This window comes from Pelodiscus sinensis, chromosome 3 (assembly GCF_049634645.1).
Source record: "Pelodiscus sinensis isolate JC-2024 chromosome 3, ASM4963464v1, whole genome shotgun sequence".
NCBI lineage: Eukaryota > Metazoa > Chordata > Testudines > Trionychidae > Pelodiscus > Pelodiscus sinensis.
This window is the reverse complement of record NC_134713.1, coordinates 149,920,695-149,947,784: the sequence shown is the minus strand read 5'-3', so window position 1 is coordinate 149,947,784 and position 27,090 is coordinate 149,920,695. Positions and strand designations below refer to the sequence as shown.

The 27,090-nt window shown below is 40.8% G+C and overlaps 1 protein-coding gene across 1 annotated transcript in view; it reads left to right on the top strand.

Annotated features, from left to right (window-relative positions):
- LOC102451796 (usherin) overlaps nt 1-27,090 on the top strand; it is a 265,927-nt gene that overhangs the window by 51,187 nt on the left and 187,650 nt on the right. The window contains exons 10-16 of the mRNA XM_075925195.1: nt 1,990-2,158; nt 6,963-7,184; nt 13,250-13,473; nt 17,754-17,964; nt 18,362-18,559; nt 19,721-19,875; nt 23,543-23,741. Of these exons, the coding sequence (XP_075781310.1) occupies nt 1,990-2,158; nt 6,963-7,184; nt 13,250-13,473; nt 17,754-17,964; nt 18,362-18,559; nt 19,721-19,875; nt 23,543-23,741 (1,378 nt within the window). The remainder of the gene's footprint in view (nt 1-1,989; nt 2,159-6,962; nt 7,185-13,249; nt 13,474-17,753; nt 17,965-18,361; nt 18,560-19,720; nt 19,876-23,542; nt 23,742-27,090) is intronic.

Here is a 27,090-nt window from a genome sequence, read left to right as displayed (position 1 = left end):
CTTAGAAAAGAGGAGACGGAGGGGGACAGGATAGAGGTCTCTAAAAGCAGGGGTTGGGTGGAGAGGGTGCATTCAGAAAAGTTCTTCCTGAGTTCCCATAAAGAAGGACTAGAGGACACCAAAGGAAAGGAATGGGTAGCAGGCTTCAAACTAGTAAGAGAAAGTTGTTGTTGTTGTTGACAAAGCAAATAGTTAACCTGTGGAACTCCTTGCTGCAGGAGGCTGTGAAGGCTAGAACTAGAACAGAGTTTAAAGGGAAGTGAGATCAAGTGATGGAGGTTGGGTCCATGGAGTGCTATTAGCCAGAGGGTAGGAGTGGTGTCCCTGCCCAAAGTTTGTGGAAGGCTGGAGAGGGATGGCACGAGACAAATGGCTTGGTCATTGTCTTCGGTCCATCCCCTCCAGGGTCCCTAGGGTTGGCCGCTGTTGGCAGACAGGCTACTGGGCTAGATGGACCTTTGGTCTGACCCAGGAAGGCCATTGTAAGCTCAGGGCTCAGTGTCGGGGGTCTCAGTGGACCCCCCTGATTTTCATGCACACCTGGTCCTGGGTGGCCAGGCTGGCAGCTCTCCTGCCCTAGACGGCCACTTTCCTGTGCCTAGTGCGGAGATCGTGGACGAGGTCCACGATGTCCGCACTAGCCCAGGAAGGTGCCCGCCTCTTGCGGTCCAGGGTAAACTCCCGGGAGCCGCCAGCCTGGTCCCGGCAAGAGGGGGTGGGCTGGGGGGCATCGGGTGGGTGGCTCTGTGCCGTGCCAGGTGCAGGGTCTGCTAGCTGGGTGCTGGCAGGCTTGCACCTGGCACGGGCACCGTAGCCAGCCCGTGCCCCTTTAAGGGGTCCGGGGCCGGGAGGGGGGCATAGAGTTTCCCTGGTGTTGGCCAGAGTGGCCACCAGGGAAACCTGGGGAGGGCTAGCCTCCCACTAGTTCGAACTAAAGGGCTACACAGCCCTTAGTTCGAACTAGCTAGTTCGAACTAGGCGTTAGTCCTCGTAAAATGAGGTTTTCCTAGTTCGAACTAAGCGCTCCGCTAGTTCGATTCAAATTCGAACTAGCGGAGCGCTAGTGTAGCACCTATTAAAGTTAGTTCGAACTAACGTCCGTTAGTTCGAACTAACTTTGTAGTGTAGACATACCCATAGAGATTAAACACTTGTGCTATACTGCCAACTGCATTTTCTGTCTAGCCACAAGAGGTATCCATTCTAACTAATATAGCTGCACTGAACAGGTTCTGAGGTTTGCTCTTCACTATGATTCTCCCAACTGTGCTATATGATTTGTTATGTATACAGAATGTCAGTCTATGTTCACAGGAGTAAGCGTACAAATAATTATTTGATTGTTCAAGCGTATAATTTCCTCTACAGTACCTGAAGAGAAGACCACAGTTAAAAGACCTTTTCAAAATTCATTTCCATGTAAATTTTATTTTGAAAAAAATATATAAATTATATTCTCTTGAGATCATATTGTCTGAAGAATTGTGTTAATAAATAAGTGATCATATGATATAAGAAGAAAACTACTTATTTTAATGTGAAAAGGAAGACCAAGAGCTCGTATTGGTAAATCCTGTTTTTCTTAGTGATAAGGTTTACAGATCAGATAGCTCATGAAAATAAAAATTGAATGTGGGAAGGTGGGGTAGATTATATCTATATATCGAAATCTATTTCACACTGAGAGATTCAAGCAGTCTAGAGAGTCATGTGAAGACAATTCATATTAACGGAGTATTTTATTAAGGTGCGGCATGGTTGAAGGCCACAAAATCGCAGCATTCTGTCACATGAACAGTAGTTTATTGAAGTCTAATAATGCTGGAGGGCATAGGATTTTAGCCGTGTTGCATTTTGTTTGTCTGCATTCATATTAGCATCAGAGAGAGGATTTATTGTACACATTTTTCATAGACATTGTTTTGTCAGGGAGTGCATTATGTTTTCTTTAACTGATATTGCCTTCCTATTTTTTTAAACTACTTTTAGGTGTGTTGTAATGGGATTCTGCACAACAATAAACCTGGCTTCCAGTGCTGTGAGGACAAGTACATTCCATTTATTCTTAATTCATCAGGGGTTTGCTGCGGTGGTCAGATACATGCTGTGCAACCAAAGTATCAGTGCTGCGGTAGCTATTACACCAGGGTATTAGAAGGTAAGAGGCAACTTCTTTCAAGCATTTGAAAGAAATAAAATTGCACGGTATTGTTGGTGTATCCCTTAAACCAAGGGATGTGAGTATGTATTAATATATTCAGCATTTACAGAGGTTTTTAGGTGTTGTTTAGAGATGAGCAAGGTTCTGTGCCAACATGGAATGGGCAATGAGAAATTGCCCTGATATTGCCGTCTAAACACAGTCCACTCCACATACACAGGAAATACGTAACTGATAAATCCTTCTAATTGGGTCATTTCCCAGGGAATTAATTTTACCTGAATAATACTTAACAGCAATAACTGCTGCTTAATGGTGGTGGGCGGGGGGGGGGGGGGGGGGGCATTTTTGCTTAATAGAGACGCTGTCAAGCCGTTTCATGGTGCTTTGTTTTTTTTTGTGTGGCTTACTCTTGTGCTGGTTTTCCTGCCTGCTCCTGCAGCAAGAACGTTCACTTCCTGCATATCTGTGATAAGGCAGAGAGGTGTGGATAGCTTCATCCTACCTGGTTCTACCTGGTTGCTTGCTCTTTCTGTTGAAATTATATATGTTGGATGACAAGCTCGACATCTCTGTGGTGCTGCTTGTGTTCCCTCCCCAAATGCAGAAAGCCCAACATCGTTTTAATCAATGGGACTATTCAGAGAATCTCTGCAAACACTTGGACAGAATCATGACTATCAAAATGGTGGGGGGGGGGGGCTTTCTGAGCAAAGAATTCCTACTAATCTATAGATTTTAGCAATGTGCATCTGTCTGTCTATCTGTGAGTCTGTTTGTGCAAGAACTCCTCCTAAATGGTAAGAGCCATGCCCACCAAATTTGGTAGGCAGGCCCCTCTTATCCTAACTTAAAACAAGGCCAGGGGTTGGTTGTGCTAAGAAGATGGGAAGTGTCAGGAATGGGGACTATTTTCCTGTTCTGAGAGTGGCCACAGGGGACAGCCACATCACCAAGAGAATAGTAAGCTGGGGCTGGGGATCACCATTTTGCCTGCCATCAGACCAGGTAAGTTGCTCCCTTATCCCAAACCCTTCCCAGACCTCCCTGCCCCCCCTTCCCCCAGCCCTTGGCCATAGTACCGGCAGAGAGAGAAAAGACCCCCTGGGGTTAGAGGAGTCCGGGAGGGGTGATGGGGGGAGGGAGAGGGAGAGAAGGCCCCTGGACATTCAGTAATGGATTTGAAAGTAGCCATACTTCTACAAAAGAATTTTACAAACTGGTTACAAAGGGAAACAGCTGAACTAGAATTCATTTGCAAATTCAAAATAATCAATTTAGGGCTGAATAAGGATCTCAACTGGTTAACACATTACAAAGGTAATTACCCTTCTCTGGCTATTCACATCTCCACACCAAATGCTGAGAGTGACCCACTGTTACCCTGATTTGGTTAGCTTCATTAACACAAGCAACTTCTCCCTTCTCTCCTGCTTCTGTAACTTCCACTCCAATTCATCTTTTGAAGTGGGTTTTACCCATGAAAACTTATGCTCTAGTAAATCTTTTATTCCCTAAATGGCTATAGGACTTCTCGTTTTTGCAATTACAGACTAATACCTCTATCCCTCTAAGACATTTCAATAGTTCTTGTTGCTCCTGACTGTTATATCTTAGGTCTCCAATTCATTGACTGAATTATATTGTATGCCCATCATCCTTATCTACAAACTTGGCAGATTAATAAAATATCAGTACTAAATAAACTCCACCATGCAGAAAGGAAAGAAACAGTCCCCACTCAACCCAACTCCACTGAAAAAAACTTAAGAGGCTCAGACTTACTCATGACATGCACATCTGACTCATTTACAAGAAATATTCAGGAACTGTATCCATACACCAGCTTCTTCCACAACATAGCTCTGTTTCCTAATTGTGTTTGCATGTGTGCAATCTAGGAAGATCTGGGCAGCTGCCCCATACTGCCACTTTTGTGGAAAGAGGCTCTGATCCTTCATCGTGAAAGTAAATGCAAGGTTTGCTGTTGACTTCAGTGAGTAGAGGTCTCGAACCCTGTGTGCCAGAGAGTATAGTACAGAGTTACACCAGAAACATATGAGGCAATGTTATGGAATATTCTGGAATGTCATGTGATGATACAAATCATCATTAGAACCAACTATGTTGCTAATTAGTTGCTGTATCTGTCTAAAATTAAGGTGTAATGGAAGTCTACATCTAAATAAATATCAGATATTCTGGAACTTATGCTGAGAACACCGTAAACTGTAGACTTGTTGACTGAACAGACCATCACCTCAAGCACCTCAAATGCTCTGTTAGGTAAAGAAGTGGTGTCTCGGCAATGTACCAGTGTTCCCACTCACTTTCATTTAGAATTAGGCTGTAAAACACAACTGAAAACATAGATACTCAGCTCAGGAATACTGTGTTAGGAAAAGGGGTTCTTTGCTGCTAATAATCTATTTGCCAAAATATGTGTCATCTCCCCACCACATCCCAGTTTTCTGGCATAGAAATGACCAAAGCAGATAGCCCCTGTGCAATATTGTAATGTGCTACGATAGGCTGCTTTTCACACCTTTTCTGTTGTGTTTATAAGACAAAATTTGAGCTTAAAAACCCCAAAAGTGTTTTTTTTTTGGATGAAATATGACTTTTAAGTCTTTTCCCCATTGAGGTCACTGATTTTTATTCAAATACTGTAGGCCTGGTAGCCCTTGAAAGGACTTTTTGTTGGGTGTTTAGTACGCAAATCTTTTTGCAGCCAGTTGACAGGTCAGGAGCTAAAATGCTTGCATTACCCATGAGATGTCATGCACTGTCTGTGCTCAGAAGTACTTGAATTTCTGCCAAAATGTTCAGCACGTTCTGAGCTCCAATCCCTTGAAAAGGAATTCATATATCACAATATTAGAATGTCTACCGTGATGTCATCAGAAAAATGCTCTCACAGAAAAACCAGAGAAAAGTATTTTGCTGGCTCATTAATCTCAATGTACTGAAATGGGAAGATTATATTCTGTGACCTCTATCCCCATCCAGTGGTCTGTGTTAACTAGCTTAATGTTGTTTACACCAGGAAAGAAAAGCATGGTGACATAAACCATCTTGTATCTGAAAATGGTTCATGTTCAATCAGTAGTCCTCAAATGTAAAGCTGTGAATATTTGTACATGATTTGCAAATATTTTTTTCTAAATATATTTGGTGTAGTCTCCCTCTTTTTTCTTTTTCTAAAGGGCAGCCACATGAAAAATGTTGGTCACTTTTCTTTCTTTTTTTTATAAATATGCTAATAACCCCAAGCTAAATGTTAATGTGGGTCATTCTTTGATAAGGATAACAATTAACTGGTAAGACTGCATGGTAGTTTTCAGAGAGAAAACATTTTCAAACCTAGCTTGGAATGGATCCCATTTTGAGAGGTTAATGAGAAGGTTACTGATCCTTTGTGTCTAATGTCTAATAGTCTTTTCCAAAAAAACAGTTTTATTTCCAACTGATATAACCTACATTCACTGTTTTAAGGCCTATTGCTATGCAGTCACTAAATTAGATTCTGCGAAATGACGGAAAATATGGCTAAGTATCTAAACAGATTATATCTATTATACTGGAAAGGTTTGTTCTTGTCTTTTTTGTTTATTATTGACTTTATTGATAAAGATATTTATACAGAGTACTCTCCAAGCATACATATTTCCCACATGTTCTTTGGCCAGCTTGAAAGAACTAGATGTACAGCAGCATATTCTGCTATTGGCATGAAGATTACAAATTAGGAAGGCAGGAGCCTTGTTTCTGTGACACTAGAGCAGACTGATGTGCCAAAATGCATCCCAGAGCTAAAATGGGAAGATGCACTCTCTAACCAGAGTAAAAGAAACAATGCTAGTACCCCTCATATGCCACGTTGTCTACCAGCATATTGTGAATGAAGAGAAATGATTCTCTGTCTTGAATGTCCTCTGTGCATATTTTCTGTCTGGCAATCACTGCATGGGGTTTAAACTCATTATTTGAACACTCATGCTTTCAGAAGGACTGGATTTGAGCTGTGTCTGTCACCGAGGAATATGAAACTAAAAGGGCAGGAGAAAATTGCAATAAAGTAATGAAAGTTCCAAATATTTTGTCAGTATTGCTGTCTGTCCTGAAAAGCAGAACACTGTCCTCACCACTATTCCTACTTCTTTTCAAGCCCTGCAGTATCAGCATTCAGGCCACACCAAATATTTCAGTTTAGGTTGATACCACAGAACACCTCTCTCTCAGGTCACTATTTCAAACCAAAATGGTAGTGAATGAAAACGGTTACCATTTGATAGCTTGTTTGTGTCCTGTGTTGAAAGAATTGGCAGTCGGTCCATTTCTGGTGCACAGTTAACCCCATCAGAACCCACCAAATGGCAGTAATTGGCAGCCTTCAAAAGTCAATTCTTTGTTACTCTGTGGCTGCCTTTGCTACAACTATAAAACCAATACTAATCTAGTTTAACATTTTGTACAACTTTTTGAAAAGTATATTGCTTCTTTATGCAGACTCTGTCTTGTTTCTATTGCAATAAATGTCTGAGGAGCCACATTCTCAAAGCGCTCTAGCTTAGCCTCTGCCTTGCTGTATTTGTGGTGAAGTGGTTATAAGCATTGCTGTTACAGCATTCTGAAGTCTAGTAAATGACTCTGTGCACAAGAGTCTGTTTTCATGTGCAATGGTTTGTGTGTAAAGATAGTAGGCCATGAGCCCAATCCAATATCCACTGCAGTTTGTGTAAATTCTCTCACAGATTTCCATATGCAGGAAATCACCACTTTTATTCTTTTAAACGAGCAGGGGAAGTGTGCTGCCCTAATGAAGAACAAAACAGGGTTTCGGTTGGAGTTGGTGACTCTTGTTGTCAGGGGACTCCTTATTCCATGTCGGGGAATCAGATCTGCTGTGGTGGGTCACTCCATGATGGCTTCAGTCGTCAGTGCTGTGGTGGACAATTAGTAAGCAAGGAACTGATCTGTTGTGGTGATGGAGACCAGGGAATGGTACACCGACCTCTCCCAGGTAAGCTTTTACATTACCACTGAAAAGGTACCGTATAGCAAAATCAAGGCTGGGCATGGATGACTATTCACCTTCCCAGAGCTAGTCCAGCATTGACCACTCTGCAATAAGTCCTGTAGATGTATGATAGATGTGTCCCTTTCATTAAAAGGAAGACTTAACACCTTCCTCCCCTCGCCCTGCTATCTGGAGGAGCAATCAGGAATGTGGGTCATTTTCATTCCACATACTTTTATCACCTCACTTGCCTTTGCCTTTTGAGAAAAAGTTGTGTAGTCTGGTATTAAAATACAGGGCTCTGTTGTGACACAAAGCCAGGACACAGTTCTAGCAGGTGCTCCAGCTGTGCTTTAAGAAGCGACAATACATCCTGAAGCTTCAGGAAACCAAGAGGAGAGCACCATTCTCTGTCCCTGGCCCCACTCCATACCTCTCCCCATCCCCTTGCAGATACTTTTGCTCTTAGCCTTGCTAAATCCTCATGCTGCTCAGCACAAGGATTTCAGTTTTTCCTGGGTCATTGGGTGTCAGCAAATAGGAAGTAGAGGGGATGAGTCTATTTGGACTCTCTCCCTCATTCGTGTCCCCAGTATGTGGGGGGGGGAGACTTTTTTAAAATAATCAGCTGTAGTCACAAGATCACGTTACCTGTCCCCATCTGCTGTACCCAGCCCATCTCTCTCATGGGGTAGGCATTCCATTTGATAGAGTATATTCAGCCCATGTGTCAGTGGAACAGATAGTTTAACAGTTTCACATAAAATTGTAGTAACCTAACATTAAGATCTTAAAGGGCACAAAAGGTAAAAAACAAAGAAATGGGTCCTCTGGTCTAGCTCTTCACAGGGATGAAGTCAAGAGGGATGTGAGCAAAAGTGAATCAGTCACTGAGTAAGACTCCAAACTCCTGGGTTCTCCTCCTGGCTCTGCCAATGACTTCCTGTGTGACCTTAAGAAAAACACTTCACCATTGTGTTTCCCCAGCCTGTAAATGAGCAAAAATCCTGAATTCTTTTGTAAAGCAGATTCAGATGCAATAATGGAGTCATAGGGCAGAAAGAGACCTTGAGGGATCATCTAGCCCAGTCCCCTGCATGTCATGGTGAGACTAAGTATTATTCATAGACTGAAAAACTAGTTATTAACAACCATAGGTGAGTATTCCAATCCAAATATTCTTCTTAACACAGTATTCAGAGGAAAAGTAAAAGCCCATTAATCTTAGGTCTTTTCAGTCTGAAGACAAATATTCTCTACTAAATGTTGTATAGAAATTGGGAAGCCCAATTTTTATAGATGGAAATAATAAACTCTTGCACCCAGTTCCATTTTTGTGGGCTCAGATTGTTACTGAAGTGACTAAAATAAAGATTTGGTCACCAACATGTTAGTGAGAGCAGTTAGCTGTGGAATGAGCACCCCAATTTTGATACCCAGATTTGAAAATCGAGCTTATGGTGTCCAGGATCATTGAGTATAAGTCTCCATGAGCCCTTTGGGAAGGGGATCCTGTACCCTTCCCCACCAAAAACAGATCATCCTTTCTTCCCCTCAGTTGTCTCACTTCAACCCCTATGGTAACATTATGGTAACATTAGATGTAGTTGGAAAAGGGCAAAGCAAGATGGAAAGAGCTGTTGTTCTAACAGTTTGCTCTGCCTTTGTTCCATTCCAGTGGTAACCACGCAGCTAGCATCCTCTTTCTCCCCATCGCCCCAATCCTTACTCGCCAGCTACACAGCATCAACAAGGAAATCACACAATATCACTCCTGAACCAAGCCCTCTTGCACAGCAGCTCATTGTGCAGCTGCCACAAGACGGGGCTGACTCGTAAAACATCTCTTTATGTACTTTATTACTTAAACTCTTTTATTTGCCTGCAGGAGCCCTTTAACAAAATCACATTGAATTGACTTTCTCACACCAAATCAAATCTCCCTGGTCCCAGTTCAGTTGTCTTTGTCAATATGTATTTTATAAATGGAGTGAATTAACAGATGCTGTTGGAACAGAACTGCTGGGGTAGCGTTTATGTTTTTACTGCTCTCTCTGGGCAGATGAGTTGTCTAAAAGTGTAATACAGGTATCTTGGGATAAAAGTCATGTTCTTCATTTCACTGTATATGTATTCTTAAGAGGTTTTTTTCTTAATATATATATTTTTAAAGCCTTTAAACATTTTTTATTTTTATATAAGTGTTTGCCTATATTGCTCTATCATTTATGCAATGTTTCTTGAAAATGGGACAAGATGACATTTCCTGCTTTTAAAAAGTAAAATAGGCAGCTTTTTCATCACTCATAGATTGGCTGTGAGGACATTATGCTGTAAGCCAGCATAAAACTGGACACACACATATGTTTGAAAGACAAATGTGTTCAGTGATTACTCAGGTTTTAACAATTCTTATTTTTCTGAATTAAAGATAAACTTTGTTTTCATATATCATACTCAGTACTCTTGGTGCTTAATTTCTTATGGCAAATCAGCCTTGCAAAACCATCAAGAAAACATACCAACCAGCTTTACAATCTACTTGTCTCCTAGCCCATCATGCATATGATTGAAACAAAAAAAATATTCTCACACAGAAAAATATAACACACTTATCTTACATAAATAGGAATTGTTCTTGTATAATGGTTCCATTGTCTACTTGGCTTTAATCTGGAGCTGAAATGCTATTGATGCTATGGTTTTTACCTCTCCAATGCATGTTTCAAAAAGATAACTGACTTCAAGTGAGGTTTTTTTTTTTTATTTGAGAGTTTTTCTGAAAAGGATGATAGAAGCAAATCACAGTCATTAAGGGTCCCAATGCTGCAAATATTTGTGCATATAATAAACTTTACACACTGTTGAAATCAAGTATGTTTGTAGAATCTGGATCCACATTTGTGATGTATGTTTGGCTAAGGTCTTGTGTGTTGTCAATGTAAAATTTCTTTCTATGCAAGTTTTTTGGAGACTTATCCTGTTGCAAAAAGTGATCCTTTCCATCTAAGATTCCTGTGAACTTATTTTCCTCCTTGATTTCTTATTTTATTTTTCTCTTTCTTATTTTGGCTCTTTACTAGAAGGGTTAACCATAGAGACATCTACTGGCAAAGACTGGCAATGATGCCACTACATACAATAAATCCTCCCCTAGTCTCACAACTGCATACAAGCATCCAAAGTTTTCTTGTGCTGGTTCTTAGGCATCGAGTGACCAGAAACCACCTCATAATTTCCCCTACTTTCCCTAATAAATGACCTCTACAATCCCAGGCCAGGATCTCAAAATGTGCTATTCCTGCACAGCTGCAATTCTCACTCTGTGGTATCTGAAATACCCGCCTTCAAGCCAAGGATTTCAGGAATAGCTTTCAGTGTACACTGGCTCTGTATTTTGTTGATCCTCTATTGTGGCTCTGGAGCTTAAGCCTTTTAATTCTCACTCTTCCTTTTGAAACCATCGGTTTTGCAGATTTACCAAATTAGTCATTCATTACTCAGCTTCGTTTATAAATACTTTTGCTTGTGGGGATGAGCACGAAATAATTGTTGACAAAAAATCACGATGAATAAGAAATGCTTTTTCAGCCCATATATTTTCTCATTGGTGTACTGCGTTTTCTGCCCTTAAAACATACATATATAAAATGTGATACATGCTATGATTGATTTGTAGATAAATATTTACTATTCAGTATTTTGGTAAAATCAGCAAATAGTGTAAAGGAAATTCTCCATCTTTAGGTAATTGTATGAAGAGGTGTTGGAAGGTAAATCAATCCATCAATATTACATGGCCCTATTTGTTTTTCTTGGGGCATATTTAAAATTGTACATTCGTGGTGTCAAGGTTCAAGAGTCAAGTGCTACATGTGATAAATTAGGAAGGGGTCAAAGGCTATACAATGCAGTTTCAGAAGATTGTCTATCTCTGCATTTGCAGCTCATTCATGCTGAAGTGATGCACTATGGGAATTACTACCAAACTCTGCTCTGCAACATCTGCTCTCCCTAAGTGAGTTAGTGCATGTCAGACATCTTTATGTCAGAATATTGCAGTGATGGATGCAGTCTTCAGAAAATGCTGCATAAAAATCTGGTGTGCCGTTCTGGCCATTAAGTGAAATTACTATTTAAATTAATGGCGCTGTCACAGTTTATCTGTGCAAAGAATGAACGCTGATTAGGGTATTAAGTAATTAGCAATTTATCACACTGGAACAAGGTTGATAATAATTAAAGAAGTAATGGTTTACCAAAGAAACGAGAAAGGGAGTCACTTCTTGTTATGTGAGTGAAATCTTAGCTGAAAAAATTTAATTCAGTTAAACAAAGATGAGGTTCTCAGTGAAAGAATGAAGACTTGGGTTGTTGGGTTTTTTTCAGTATGAAACAGTTCATTATCAAAATTTTAGTTTGCTTGTCAAGAGTCCCTCAGAGCTATCAGATGACTAGTTATTAATATTGAATTGGCTCAACGTCTGCATTTATTTATTTAGAGGAGAAAGAAAAAATATTCAACTCTTAGAAGTCTTCTGGTTTTCACATTTTTTTGCTACGTAAGGTCCCAATCCTGCAGATAGGTAGTGTACCAATTACTTATTTACAAATAACTATACTACCTTAAGAACACCTAATGATTTGAATGGGATTACTGACATGGATCCTTTGAGTATTAGTCCCTTAAAGAGCAGTGTGCATTGTCTACAGCCTGTTGTAAGAGAACTGCTGCAATAAATGGCGGTGAAGAAACTCAAGGCTGCATTTAAATCTCTGATTAGGAGAACGCAGAGACCGAGACAGATATGAATTATTTAACTATACCTTTCATTTTACATCATGGTCCTGTTTTTTTTTTTTATTTCTGGCCCAATTTATGCCATCATGGTTGAATCAAAATTGACATTTCCTAGTGTACATCTCTAATTTTAAAGGATTTTCATAAAAACTTGCCCAGAGATAAAATTGACACATTACCTTTTGGGAAGAAGGGATAATATCAAAAAAAATATTTTATAAGAGAATAATTGTGCATGTAAAATATATGAATATTTTCCCTGACATTGGATTCTTTTTATGTTTTCATCACTCAAAAATATTTTACATAAAAAAAATATTTTAAAACATTAGGGAAAGAAAATGAGATAAAGCTTGATTATTAATTTCAATATAGAAATGAAAAATAAGAAAAGATGTTAAAACTTTTTTAAAAGAGAGAATTGCAACATAGTACAGGCTGAATCTCTCTAGTCCGGCAAAATCCATGGTCCAGCATTATTTTAGTTAGCTGGATGTCAACTTATCCTCGGTGAAGCCAACTTTCCCGTGATCCCATAAAGTTTGTTTATAGCCACCAGTCTTGGCTCTCCATTTTCTGTATTATTATTTAGTTGTAATGTAACACTAACTGTCTTCAATGTACCCCGTAAGCATTGGAAGTGGTGGTAATGCTGCTAGACAATATTGACCTTCTCTCATTCAGCAAATTCTCTAGTTTGGAACCAGTCAGGTCTCAAGGGTCTGGACTAGAAAGGTTCAACCAGCACACAGTAAAATTTGACAAAATAAGTTATGAAATGTACATCTCAAGTTTCTTTAGAAAGCTATCTTTGTTGATATCTACCCATTAGTTAACTAATTATCCCTACCAATGGCTACTTAAAGGTGAACAAGCTATATTTAGTACACGTGTGCCTAAAAGCAAAAGAATGCCATCAAAGGATTTCTAAATTCCCTCATTCTTGATTAGCTGAATATGTAATGTACCATACATGGTACTTCATAACAAAGCTCACACACCAGCTCAGGAGACGAGAGCTGATTCTAGAGGACCCCGGTCTGATTTCTCTATTTTTTAATTATTTTCAAGCATGTATGGGAATAAAGACTCTCTAGTCAGTCACCTCATATTTAGACCTGAATCACATTTTTTCCCTCTCTCTGCACAATTCCAGCAGCTGCCTCAGTTTGACATTTTTATGCTCAACTTTATACTATTCTCAGTTATTTCCCTTTCTCTCCCGCTGCCATTTTTAATATTTATATATAATGTTTTATTATTGCAGGGATGTTCTGTTGTGGGCAGGAATATGGGAATATGTCAGATATCCTATGTTGTTCAGCTTCCAGTGGTGAGTCTAAAGCGCATGTTAAAAAGAATGACCCAGTGCCAGAAAAATGCTGTGAGACTGAACTTATTCCAAAGAGCGAAGAATGCTGTAATGGAGTTGGATATAATCCTTTGAAATATGTTTGCTCTGACAAGATTTCAGCTGGAATGATGATGAAGGTAATTGATAGAAAACCTCTCAGTGGCTCTGATTTGACAATGGACAGCGAAATACATTGTTCATAACTATTTTTCTAAAATAGGAATATAAAAACTCCTGTGTGCATTATTCATTTTCACATTACATCCATATTAATACCGAATGAGTTCACCATGATTGATGTTATTGCAATGAATTCTAAAGGAATTAATAATGATTAGCTGCTTCTTGTGAAGTGTTGCCCGGCACTTCAGATTAGTACAGGGTCTAAAAGTTGGCATGCTAGCCAGGTTGGCATGAATAGCAAATCTGAGTTGTGTGACCAGTGTTGATCCTTATTGGCACTACTTGAATGGAAATAGAAACAGAAGTGACTAAAGATTTATTATCGAAATACCCTTATACATCCAATTTGGACAGGGCACTTGTTTATTGTTTCTGAGTATGAATCTTTCTGTAGCAATTTTTTTCCTATAGCTAATAACATGCAGCTGTAAAATATGGTTCTATAACATACCAGCTAACATTACACACAACACTGCTGATATTTTTTCCTGGACTCAATCTTGTTCCTGTTGAACTCAATGGGAACTTTGGCATTGACTTCGTTGGGATGATGCGGTTATGATATCTATTTTACACCTTCCATCTCAAGATTCTCAATACATTATATTAATTAATTAATCTATGCAACACCCTTTTTAGTAAGATAATTGTCAGAATTCACAGAAGCATAAATTGAAGCTCAGAAAAAATAATTGACATTTTCAGGAATGGCTAATGATTTGGGGTATGGACATCAGACACCTTGTATGTAGCTTTCAGAGGTGCTGAGCAACCATAATGTATGTGCTCAACACTGCCAATTGGGGCCTTGGAGTCTTAGTTAGGGTACCGCAAAAACAAAGGCACCAAGACTCACTGGCCACCTTTGAAAATTTGACCATATATGACTTGTGCAAGGTCACACCATAAGTCAGTGATAAAGTTGAGACCAGAACACAGGAATCCCTACTTGCAGTCTTGAGCTGTGACCACTAGTTCACATTCCCTCCCAAGGGACATGAATGGAAATATGAAAAGCCTTCTGTCTAATAGAATGTTAAGTGAAGGTGGGAGAGGTCAGATGAAATGAAAAGATGACTCAAAAATGGCTAAATTACTAAAATCCATGTATAAGTGGATTTAACAATAAAATTAACAGAAAAATAGTGTGAATAACTTCTAACAATAACAGATGGAGGATTACCATGAAATGTATAAATATATAAACCAGCTGGACCAGATGTCATGCCTCTTAGGGTGGGTCTACAAAGAAGGGCCAAAGTCGGAATAAATTACACAACTTCAGCTACGTCAATTGCATAGCTTAGGTCAAAATAGCTTAATTCTGCTTTTGGTGTTGTCTACACAGCAGAAAGTCGAAGGAAGATCACTCTTCTTACTCCTCATGAAATAGGAGTCAGAGTAAGAAGTCCTCCACCTGGACATTATTTTGAAATAATGGCTTACTGTGTAGACACACTCTTTGTTATTTTGGAATAGCGTCAGTTATTCAGAAATAATGCTGCTATGTAGACATACCCTTGGGGTGAGTCTACAAGCAGGGCTAAATTCAAAATAAGCTATGCAACTTTAGCTATGCTAATTGCATAGGTTAAGTCGTAATATTGTATTTAAAATTTGGATACATCTACACAGCACTTATTTTGAAAAAGAGCACTCTTCCTCTGACTTTCTTTACTCCTCACAAGAAGCCCATTATTTCGAATTCTAAAATAACGCTGGTGTATAGATGTACCCTTAGTGTCCTTATCCATGGGAATCTGCTTCTGGATTGGGGTGGCAGAAATAAGAAAATTAGCTATTGACCTTTTAATAACTAATAACGGAATATCATTGAAACTGGAGAAGTGCCAGAAAACTGGAGGAAAGCAAAGGGACAAAGAGTGATCCTGACAATTGATGATCCATAAGTATTATTTCAATCACTTGCAAAATAATGGAAAAGGTATCAGGAGAAAACAGCTAACCCAGTTCTGCAAAGCACTCTGTGTAGGCTGTAGCCCTAAGAAGCAACAAACTGTTGACCCTTATAGCTTCATAATGCTCCATCTTGTAACTCCAATGGGAGTTAAGGGCTCCCAGACTCCCACAGTTGCTCAGTATCATGCAGAATTGAAACCACAGGGGCTGTTTAAAATCCACTGGTTTTAAACATTTACATCTTGCTGGAGACACAATTTCAGTTTCTTATACATCGAGAAAGCTGGTTGAAGGTCTATTAATCAAATTGTATTTGTTCCAAAAAGGACCTTTTTTGAAGAGAAATTTCACATTTTTTATATTTCACAAAATGTTGGCTATAAAAAGGTATAGAGATTTTAATCACAACTTTCACTGAAAACATCAGAAACCTTGACAAAAAGGTTTCAATTACTGTTCTGATTATAAAAAAATAGGAACCCTTCAAAACCAATTGGAACCCTTCAAAACCAAAACTAGTTAGAAATTATTAAATTTTTCATAACAGGAAGTGCTATTTAAAACGTATGATACATCACCTGCTAAATATTCCCCTTAGCAGATGTTCTGGTGAAATTATGAAGGGTTTGTCATTCATGAATTGGTAGAATTTACATTAAAGTAAAACTACAGGAAACTTATGTATCTTTCTTTCACTATGGATGGCAATGATGAAATATAGTATATGTATCTTTTCTTTCACAAGGGATGGCAATTTCTGTATTGCAAAGACAGTAACACTGATATTAAAAGGGTTGAAATTAAGGGTCATTTATGCCAGTGGTTCCCAACCTGTGGTGGCTGGACCTTTGGAGCTCTGCAGTGGTACTATAGAGGGTCTGCAGAAAGTTTAAAATAGAAATTAACATAAATGTACAGAGCTTCTAGCAGCCAGCACATCCTTCAAACCATGTAGGTTCCTGTGGCTCGGAGCCTCTCAGCTCCCAAGGCTGGAAGCTAAATGCTCTGTGCCAGCAGGCAGTATGTCCCTCAGCCCACATTGCTTCCCAAGTGGGCTGAGGGATGCAGCTCAGGAAGCACCACGGGCTGGGGGATGTGTAGGTTGCAGGCGCACCTCTATTTTGGGGGGGGGTCTGTAAAATATTGATAGGGGTCCGTATACTTGAAAAGTTTGTGAGCCAGTGATTTATACCATCTAAGGACCTAATCTGTGATACATATCAAAGTAATTTGTAAACTTTATCTAATATTTTATAAGCATCCAGCAAATAATTGTATAGGGTGAAACAAGGATTCATCAGATTTATTATCTACTTGGGCCAGTGCCCCCTGCTTGCTATGCTTGCCAACACTCCTCTCTGGGGGCAGGCAGCTGCAGACTGTGCCCAGCTGACGGAGAGGATCAAGTTGAGGCTGCCCCAGACTCTTTTCTTGCTACCCACCCTCTAGAGGCCAAAGTTGCCCCGGCCCTTGCCCCCTGTCCCTGTCTCTTTGCACTCCAACCCAATGAGAGGGAGCCCAAGCCTGGCCATGATTCTGACTGCAAGGGTGGAGGCCTCGTGGCTCCCAGGCCCCCAGAGGGCACTCGGCTCTGGGCACTCTCCCACCTACAAGGGGAAAGGCATGCAGCTCCCAAACTCCCTCCCCTCCTGAAAAGGGAAGGGAAACGACTCCCAGGCTGCAAAAGTTGGGAAATGTAACCTAAGGAAACCACAGAAGATCCTGTCCTTTCTGTGGTCTTCCAGTTACCCCCACCCCTGCCCAGGGCCGTTATAAGGGGGGGGTAGCTGGGCAGCTTCCCGGGGCACCAACCCATGGGGGGCACCTAATGGCAGCTGTTAGGGGCGCCATGCACCCGGGGCTGGGGCCACGTGGCACCCCTTAGAGCTGCAATCAGGCGTCACGCACCTGTTTGCAACTGTAAGGTGCACAGCACGCTGGGGGCCAGCCCTGCCCCTGCCCTGCCACGCCCAGCTTCTTGGGCTTCCTCTGAGTAGGATTTGGTGTTGTTTTAGAGCAAAGCAACCAGGACAATCCCAGTGCTCTTGGAAAGTGTCATGGGAACTGTAATATCCACACAGAACAGATAGGCCCTGTGATGAAACACACTCTCACACTGTACGCAGCATGGTACTCAACATGGCTCCACTGCTGAGTTAGCTTTTTTATTATTATTTTAACCACATCAGGATTTTTGTTCAAAGGGCCCATTGAAATGGTGTCATTGTCATTGTCAGACCTCATTTTTGGGAAGTAAGTAAGGTAGACTAAGCTTCTTTGTATGTCTTGATTTAAAGTGGTGTACATTCCCTAGGTAAAAGAAGAATGCAAAGCTAACACCCTGTGCCCTATATCCATGAAAACAACAGCATATTGCGGACGGTGTGACTTTAACCCAAGCATCCACATCTGTGCTTGGGTAAAAGGCTCTCAGAATGCCACAGAAAAGAAGGCAAACGGCAGCGTATGTCCAACTGCAGAAGAGACAGTCTACAGTGGAGGCCCAAATAGATATTCATTTACAGGTAACAGGAAATGGGATATAGCTGTGGGTTTGAAATCACTCTGGAATGAATGATTCTCCCCTGGGCTCCATCAGCTGTCTAAGTTAACGTGAAGCTGTTATAGCGAGGAAGCTTGCTTTATAGCCAGGACTTGAATAGTAATTTAGGCTTGTGAAACCGATGGTTAGTTATAAGATGACTAAACACTTAGGGCTCAAATCTGCTCTCACGGACACAATGAAAGTTTTGCCATTGCCTTCAGTGGGAGCAGAACTGGTCCTTATTTAGGCCCTGACTAATGAAAGTACTGAAGCATGTGCCCATCTTTAAGCATATGTAAAGATGGATGCATAACATTTCTTTGTGTGTATTTTAATACAAAATTGAGATGACCAGTGTCTAATTTTCTTTTGTTTAGATCTGAATCTAGAGCCCTATGTTACATATGAGTACAGGGTAGCTGCATGGAACAGCTATGGAAGAGGATTCAGTGAAATTGGCAAGGCTAGCACTAAACAAGATGTGCCTCAGGGTGTAAGTGCACCCAAATGGACCAAAGTTGAAAATCGGGAAGACATCATATTTCTGAATTGGAAAGAACCTCTTCAACCAAATGGTATTCTTAAAAACACAAACTATATCTTCTGCTATTCAACATGACATTAGTGAAATAGGTTAGACCAATTGTTCACTGAAACCTGCCTCAAATATATTATCAAGTTAATCATCATCAAAATGTACATACTCTTGCCTATACTGAGTAAACGTGGTGATATTATTTTCACACTTGATCTTCCTCAGACCTTTGCTCTGGTTTGTCTGTTATGCTCATTTGCCACAAATAAAGTTAGATTATAAATTTGTCAGGAAGAGACCTGGTTTATAATCTATCTGTAATATCTATCACAACCACAAAAAACATGTTGCAGGCAATGAAATAAACCTTCTCCATGAAATCCGATCTTCCCCTTGCTTCTGGGAACACCCTCACCTACAGGTTCCAAGTTGCAAGTCCCTGCCAGATTGGAGGAGGGCAGGCCTTGTCCTTCCCCTGCAAGGTTGCTCTTAGAGGGAGATCAGGAAGCTCCACTGCTGGGCAGTAGTCCTGATGGTTTCTGCACCTGAAGAAGGTTTGCTGACATGGCTCTGATCTCCCCTGCTGCTGGAAGTGCCCCAGACAGGGGTATCCTAGCTGCAAATCTCCACTGTCAGAAAAGCAACCCCTTTGCAACACTGTGAAACTTCAGATGTAAACAGCTGAAAACATGAAACTGACCAGTTTTAAAACCCTCTGGCCATGAAATTGATCAGACTGGAATGTGGTTCCGCCCTCTCTATCCGTAAAGCACACCACACTCTTTGGGGTACAGCTATACTTATAATTAACTAACAGAGGTAGCTGGAATGTTGTGTCAGTTTCACATAAAGTCAAAATATATCAGGAAACATTTTTCAAAATGAATTTTTGATAAGAATTTTATGTTGATATTTCAAGCTTTTGAGACATTTTGACCAGATCTAGTAATTAAAATGACTACACAAGAGATTTAAACGATTGTTTGCCTCAATGGGAGTGAGTTTTTAAAAAGACAAAGAGAACCATAACAATCATTAGGCTTGGGTTCTTTGAAACAACCTCTTCAATTAGGTGATTGCCTGACAATGACGATGTCCTACCGATTTCATTGTCATGTTTTCTGTGTGTCCTGTTTCTGTGTGAAATGCTATGATCCTGTGTTGTTCTGCTAACCAAAACAGAAAACTTTCTCTTTATAAGGCCTTATTATTCACTATATTCTTCTCCGAAATGGGATTGAGCGTTTTAGAGGAAGAGACCTGAGCTTCACAGACACAAGTGGTATACAGCCATACCAAGAATATTTATATCAGTTGAGAGCCTGTACTGTTGCTGGTTGCACAGACAGCAGTAAGGTGGGTGAATTGATCTTCACAGGTATGGTAGTAGAATTTTAATAGCTGTGGAGGTATCATAACAAGGACATTTGAAAGGCGCTTTTTTTAAAGAATTTAATATTATAGATCTAGTTTACACATGTCCTGTTAGCATGACTAAGTAGCCAGCTTTTACCATCATTGAGGCCAGCCACTAGGGGGTGACACCCTTATGCTAGTGTGTTACATAAGGCATGTATATGCTTACCACATAATAAAATTCACTTACTGTGACATTAATAAAAATACATGATTCTCTAAGAGCATGGACTGTGATTCTCCTCTCAAATCACAGTAAATCAGAAATAGCACTATCAAAGTCAATGGAGTTACATTAGTGTAAAACTGATGTAAGGGAGATGAGAATTGGCATATATATTTTTAAATTTTTAGAAAGATCTTAGTGAATTCTAAATTATCTCAGGCTTCAGATTTCTTATTTCAGATTTCTTCTAGTCTCCATTTAATTTGAACTGAATTAGCTCATGATCACTCGAGCCAAGGTTGTCTCCTACAACCATTTCATCTATGAGGTCCTCGCTACTTACCAAAAACAAATCTAAAATAGCATCCCCCCTTGTTGGTTCAGCAACTACTTGATGAAGGAATTCATCAGCTATCACATCTAGGAAAATCTGAACCCTATTATTATTACTAGCACTTGTTCTCCAGTCTATATCTGGAAAGTTGAAATCTCCCATGATTACGCAGTTTCCATGAGTATTTACTTCATTAAAAACATTAAAGAGGTCTCTATCCATATCCAAATTGGATCCTGGTGGTCTATAACACACCCCAAGCACTATCCCAGGGGAGGATCTGATAGTTTTCTTTCCCAATGTGATTTTTGCCCAAACAGACTCTGTCTTCTCCATTCCATCACTTTTTAATTCTTTACAATCTACCTCATCTTTGATATACAATGCGACTCCACCACCTTTACCCTTATTTCTGTCTTTCCTAAACAGCACATGCCCTTCAATACCTGTACTCCAGTCATGCCTAGTATTCCACCATGTTTCTGTTATTCCTATAATATCTGGTTTCACTTCCTGGACCAATAGCTCTAGTTCCTCCTTTTTGTTACCTAGGCTCCTTGCATTCATGTACAAACATCTTATTTTTTGCTGTTTGGCCTCATTCACATTCTTTACCCAATTTGGCACAGACATTATACCTCCAATATGACCTATTAGACTAGTATCCACCCCACCCTTCCTCATGTTCATTCTCCTACCCCCAGCTATATCCTTTCTTACTTCGTTTCCCCCCCTCTCAGTGTTAAAATCTGGCATAGAGATTACCTGGGCATCTCCCAACCGTCTCCCCCAAATTCCTAGTTTAAAGCTCTCTTAATCAATTGAGCCAGCCTCCATCCTAGAAGTCTATTTCCCTCCCTACTTAGGTGAAGTCCATCCCTAGAGAACAGTCCTCTGTCCATAAATTCCTCCCAGTGACCATACATCCCAAAGCCCTCATAGCACCACTGCCTAAGCCATCTATTGATCATCATAATCCTATCACATCTTAGTTGCCCTTCTCTAGGAACAGGCAGAATCCCACTAAAAATCACCTGAGCCTCAATTTCCTTGAGCATCCTCCCCAGCCTAGCATAGTCTCCCTTAATTCGTTCCAGCGAGAATCTAGTCGTATCATTTGTTCCTACATGAAGGATGATCAATGGATTCCTTCCTGCTCCCTTAATAATCCTCTTCAACCTCAGTTCCACATCTCGTATCTTAGCACCTGGCAGACAGCACACCCTTCTATTCTCTGGATCAGCTCTGGTTACAGGCCTATCTATTCTTCTCAATAAGGAGTCCCCAATCACATAGACCTGCCTTTTCCTAGTGACAGTGAAATTCTCTTGTCTATCTCTAGCTTCCTCTGGCTGCAAGTCCTTGCCATTCCTATTTTCCCTTGTAATCCTCTGTAACCCATCCTGTATCCTCCTAATGCCTAATGCCGTCCTATAGATGGCTACATTCCTGCATCTAGTGTGAAGATCGTGGACATTGGAGGCCTCCTCCCAAACCTCAATGAGATCCACGATCTCTGAACTAGACCAGGAAGGCGCCGACCTTTTGCAGCCGCTGGTAGGCTCCTGAGAGCTGCTAGCCTGCTCCTGGGGAGCGGTGAAGGGCTGGGTGCCAGTGGGTTGCTGGCTGATGCTGGGCCAGGTGCATGAACTGCTGTGCTGGCAGGTTTGCAGCTGGCACAGGCACTGTGGCCAGAGTCTACTCCTTTAAGGGCTCTGGGGTTGGGGGGGGGGGGGGGAGGAGAAGCAGAAGAGTTTTCCTGGTTCTGCCCAGAGTGGCCACCAGGGCACTCTGAGAAGGGCTGGAGGCCCCCTATTTCGAAATAAGCATCTACACATCGCTTATTTCGATTTAGCTATTTCGTGGAGGTTTACCAAATTCGAAATAAGCGCTCTGCTCACGCTGAACTGGTTGCTGACGGATTGGTAACTATCCAGCATGGAGAGCTTCCAGAGGGTGATGGCCACACACTTGTGGAGGGGAATGGTAGGCCTCATGTGCATGTCCTGTTGCTGCAGAGCAGGGGCGAGCCACTCACAGATCTCGAGGAAGGTGTCCTCCTTCATCCTGAACTTCTGGATCCATTGCTTGTCTCCCCAGCTGGTCTCTCCAGTGCTCCAGGATGATGTGGTCCCACCAGTCGCTGCTGGTGTCCAGATGCCAGATGCAGCGGGGCATACTGGCATCCAGGCGCTGCTGCTGCTCCTCCCAGGCCCCCAGGGGAATCCAGAAGATGGTCTGGGGGTTGGGCTGCAGCAGATGCTGCCAGGCAATCTCCAGCAATTGCAGCCAGGCTTGCAGCAACACGTCCAAAATGAGCACCAAAATGCCCAGGAGCAGCTCTGGCTCCATGGTGCCGAGTGTTGTGGTGTCCCAAGTCAGGGCAACCAAAGCAGACAGAGAGAAAAATGCGTTACTGTCCCTCAGTGAGGTAGGCAAGCAAGGAGGGAAAGCTGAGAACCGGCTTTCCAGGGGGGGTCCCTTTAAGCACAAGCCTCAACACAAAACAACTACTGACCTGATGCCCTGCTGGAACCGGTTTCAGCTGCCCTTAAATGTGATTCAGCATCCAATCAGTGTGGACACACTATTTTGAAATAGCAAAATGCTATTTCAAAATGCATTTTGTGTGTAGACGCGTTATTTCAAAATAACTTATTTTGAATTAACTATTTCAAAATAAGATATTTTGAAATAACGCTGTAGTGTAGACATGCCCTGTGTTTACTGGTGCTTCAAATACATGAAATCAGGCTGTTAAAATGCAAAGACTCTGGCAAACCATATGGAAGAGAGTTATTAAGAGTTCTCTAGCAAGACATTCTGCTATCTAGAGGTTGTTGTTTCACCAGAGCTATACACTAGAGCTGAAATGTGGTGAATCTGTTGTGATAATTTGTAGCTGTAGGCTTATTTAATGTCTTCAAGGTCAGATTTCATTTTGTAAAAACGGGGAGGGGGAGAGAGAATGTAACTAGTTCTTCAGACCCTTGGTAATGATATGCCAGACCAAGCAACAGTGTCTTAAAACAAAAGTGACATTCTCATTGATCGTAGTATCTAGTGTACTATTACAGTAAATTGCTGTTTAATTCATATGTCTTCAGGTAGTTGCAGTCACTGTCCAAGGAGTCCCAGAGAGCGTTCAGCCACCAGCAGTCACAGCTCTAAGCTCAACAGCATTGCATTTGAGTTGGATAGTACCCGGCAAACCAAATGGCATCATCAGAGAGTATCAGATCAGTCAACATGGGAAAGGGCTTATATACACAGACACTGCAGGCAGAATGCAACACACTGTATCAGGTAAGGATGGGAAGCTCTTTGAAAGACTAATGCCCTGTTGCCAGATATAAGACACTCCTCTCCTAGTGGTACTAGCTCTTGTCACTAACGTTTAGGTTCCCTCTTTTCACATAGTTCAGAAATGCCTTAGCTTGGTGTCAGAAACCTTAAGCTGTGTTGGTCAGTCTTATTTTGTCTAGGTGGTGTTTGTTCTCCACTGTTAAAATGTGAATGGATCTAATTTTGTAATATTAAAATAAACCACATAGATTTTGATTCAAAACATACACTTTGTGATGGGTAGAAGAGTGCTAGAGAAATTCCATAGGTTTGATAAACCTTAAATCAGATTCTGTTCCCGGTGTCAGGCTAAAACAAACTCAAGTGAAATCACTAGAGTTACCCTAGATTTGTACCAGTGTAAGAGAATCCATCCCCTGGTATTTAAGATAATAAACATTAGAAATAGTTCAGTCTCAGCTGGAGGGTGGACACTCAGACTGTGCTTTGTAAATCTGAGCTGTTTTGCCTATAACAGATTTTCGAGTAGGAGACTTACGGGAGCAGGAATAATATCTTCCTCTGTCTTTTTCCTCAGGAAAGCTTCTTATTGATACTGAGTTAGTAATACTATTCAGAATCCCATACATTACTTGTAAGAATTTCCCACCAATGCACATCTACTATAAAACCTTGTCTTGAAGAAAGTACTAAAGAAGGAACAACAAAGAGGGCTTAATAGAAGACTTGCTATTATTTTAAAAGGGGTAGTTTTCCATAAATTACTCTCTTTGTAACATTTCAGTGATGAAACAAAACTCTACTTAGAAATCTTTGCTGTGAGCATAAGAGGAAAATGGTAATTTTCAGGTAGCTTTTGTTTTCAGATTGTACCCAAGATGTCAGAGGCTCAATCTGGCATTTTAATTTTTCTAGAGGAAATATTTAAAATATTTTTCTCTTGCCTCATTTTGCTGCAAACCTAAAGGCACTTATGTTACAGTCACTGCCCTACCTGCTGAGAAATATCACCCAACATTACAGAGTTTTTATTCCCTGTTAGCAATAGCATGTACAAATATGACATCCACCTAGAGTGTATTATAACTGGGTCAGTGTTCAATGCACTCTAGTGACATATCTTACTTAGTACATCAATTTGATGTACATTTTTCAAAAGCAGTATAGATTTCAAATCACCAGAAAAATAAGATCACCACACAAATAGCTGCTACAAATGCATAACATAAAGTTCACTGGAAAAAAAAGGATTGTTCATTTTGGAGAAAAGCAAAAAAGTGAAAATAAGCTGGAACTGTTGTTAAACTGATTCTATTTCCTCCAAAACAAGACAAAACAAACAGAAGAAGGAAGAGAAAAGAGCAGCAAAGATAGAAAATGTAGCTTCTATGTCTGGCATTGATGTTCACATGCAATCTCACTGCTGGAGACAACAAAGCATGTCACATAGGGTATGTCTAGACTACATGGCTCCATTGATGGAGCCATGTAGATTTGTTTATTGGGCAAAGGGAAATGAAGTGGCGATTTAAATAATCACCGCTTCATTTAAATTTAAATGGCTGTCGCGCTGAACCGACAAACAGCTAATCAGCTGCTTGTCGGCACAGCGCACTAGTCTGGATGCTCTGCGGTCGACATCAAAGCCCTTTGTCGACCGCCCCGGTAAACCTCATCGCACGAGGAATAACGGGGCGGTCAACAAAGGGTTTTGATGTCGACCGCGGAGCATCCCGAGCTGAGCCAACAGACAGCTGATTAGCTGTTCGTTGGCTCAGCATGGCAGCCATTTAAATTTAAATGAAGCGGCGATTATTTAAATCGCTGCTTCATTTCCCATTTCCCTAACCTACATGGCTCCATCGATGGAGTATGTAGTCTAGACACAGCCATACAGTCTTATGAACCATTCTACAACCTGCCAAACTTGTACCAGCATGAGGTTGTTTAGGGCCGTGATTTTATCTGCCTCTTTCTGGTGCTAAGCTTTTACAGTAGGGTTGCACAAAAATATACAGCCTTGGCTGACTAAGCCAGACTCTTATTAAATAGAAAAAAAAAGGAGGGAGAGAGATAGAAGGGGTGGAAGAAGAAATAAGATGCGGGAAGGAAAAGAATACACAAGAGGGTTAATCTCTCACACATACAGATGTGCATGCACACACTTCCTCACACCCCAGGTGTTGTTTGGCACTCAGCAGGAGCCTGGAGAGGTGGTGATATCATCTAGCATCTTCTCTCTGGCCCAACCTACTGTATATCTACACTGCAGAGTTTTTCTGGAAAAACGGCCCTTTTTCTGGAAAAACTACACTTACGTCCACTCTGCTATTGCATTTTTTCGACAGAAAGTCGAAAGAACAGAGTTTTTTCAGAAAAAGGCATGTATGGACATGGAAGAGAGGTTTTTTCGAAAGAAGAGGCCTCCAGGGAAAAGCACAAGTGACCTCATGGCAACTCCATCCACAGTAACCACAACTGAAATGCAAGGTAGCGGCCACATTGAGTGGATGCTATCTTTCAAAAAAGCACATTGCTTTTTTGATGCACTTTTGCTGTGTAGATGCTCTCTTTCGAAAAAAGGTTTTCTGGAAGATCGCTTCTGGAAAAGCTTCTTCCGAAAGAAGCCTGCAGTCTAGACATAGCCCTAGTCAGGACATCTCTCGGGATCAGAAGGAGAAAGCTCAGGGACCTAAGATACAGTGGGGGAACCAGCCATTATGATGAAGTTTGCTTCTTCCCCTTCTCATCTTTCAGTCTGCCCATCATTGTGATAACCACCTTTCTCCGCCACAAAGATGCTTTGTAAAAACCCTGAAAGGGAGTGATAAGTGGAATAACATTTTTATTTTATTAAATATTTAGGGCTAATATCTAATGCTTCAATTTGGGTTCACTGATTTTTCAGTCCTACACTTTTCTTATTTATTAGACAAAATTTTATCACAGTCCTGGAATTATATCAGGAGGCATATTTTTGACTAATTCAGTCTTTTTCTCACTTTTACATCTTTTCCCATCAGTGTTCTAAGTCAATGTTTCTCAAACAGTGGTACGAGTACCCTTAGGGGTACTCGAGAGAAGTCTGGGGGTACGTCAACACAACTGAAATTTGGAGAAAACTGAATTTTTGTTTTAAGTTTTACAGCATTTTATTATTTTTGTACTTTTTACACCCAAAGGTTGTCAAAACAAATGTGTTGCAATGGTAGAAAAAATGTTGTGTGTCTGAAAACTGTAGATACTGGGGGTATATATATATATATATAAGGGGTACTTTATAAAAAAAAGGCTGAGAAACACTGTTCTAAGTTATTGTGACAAGTTATAAAACATCACTCACTTTTTA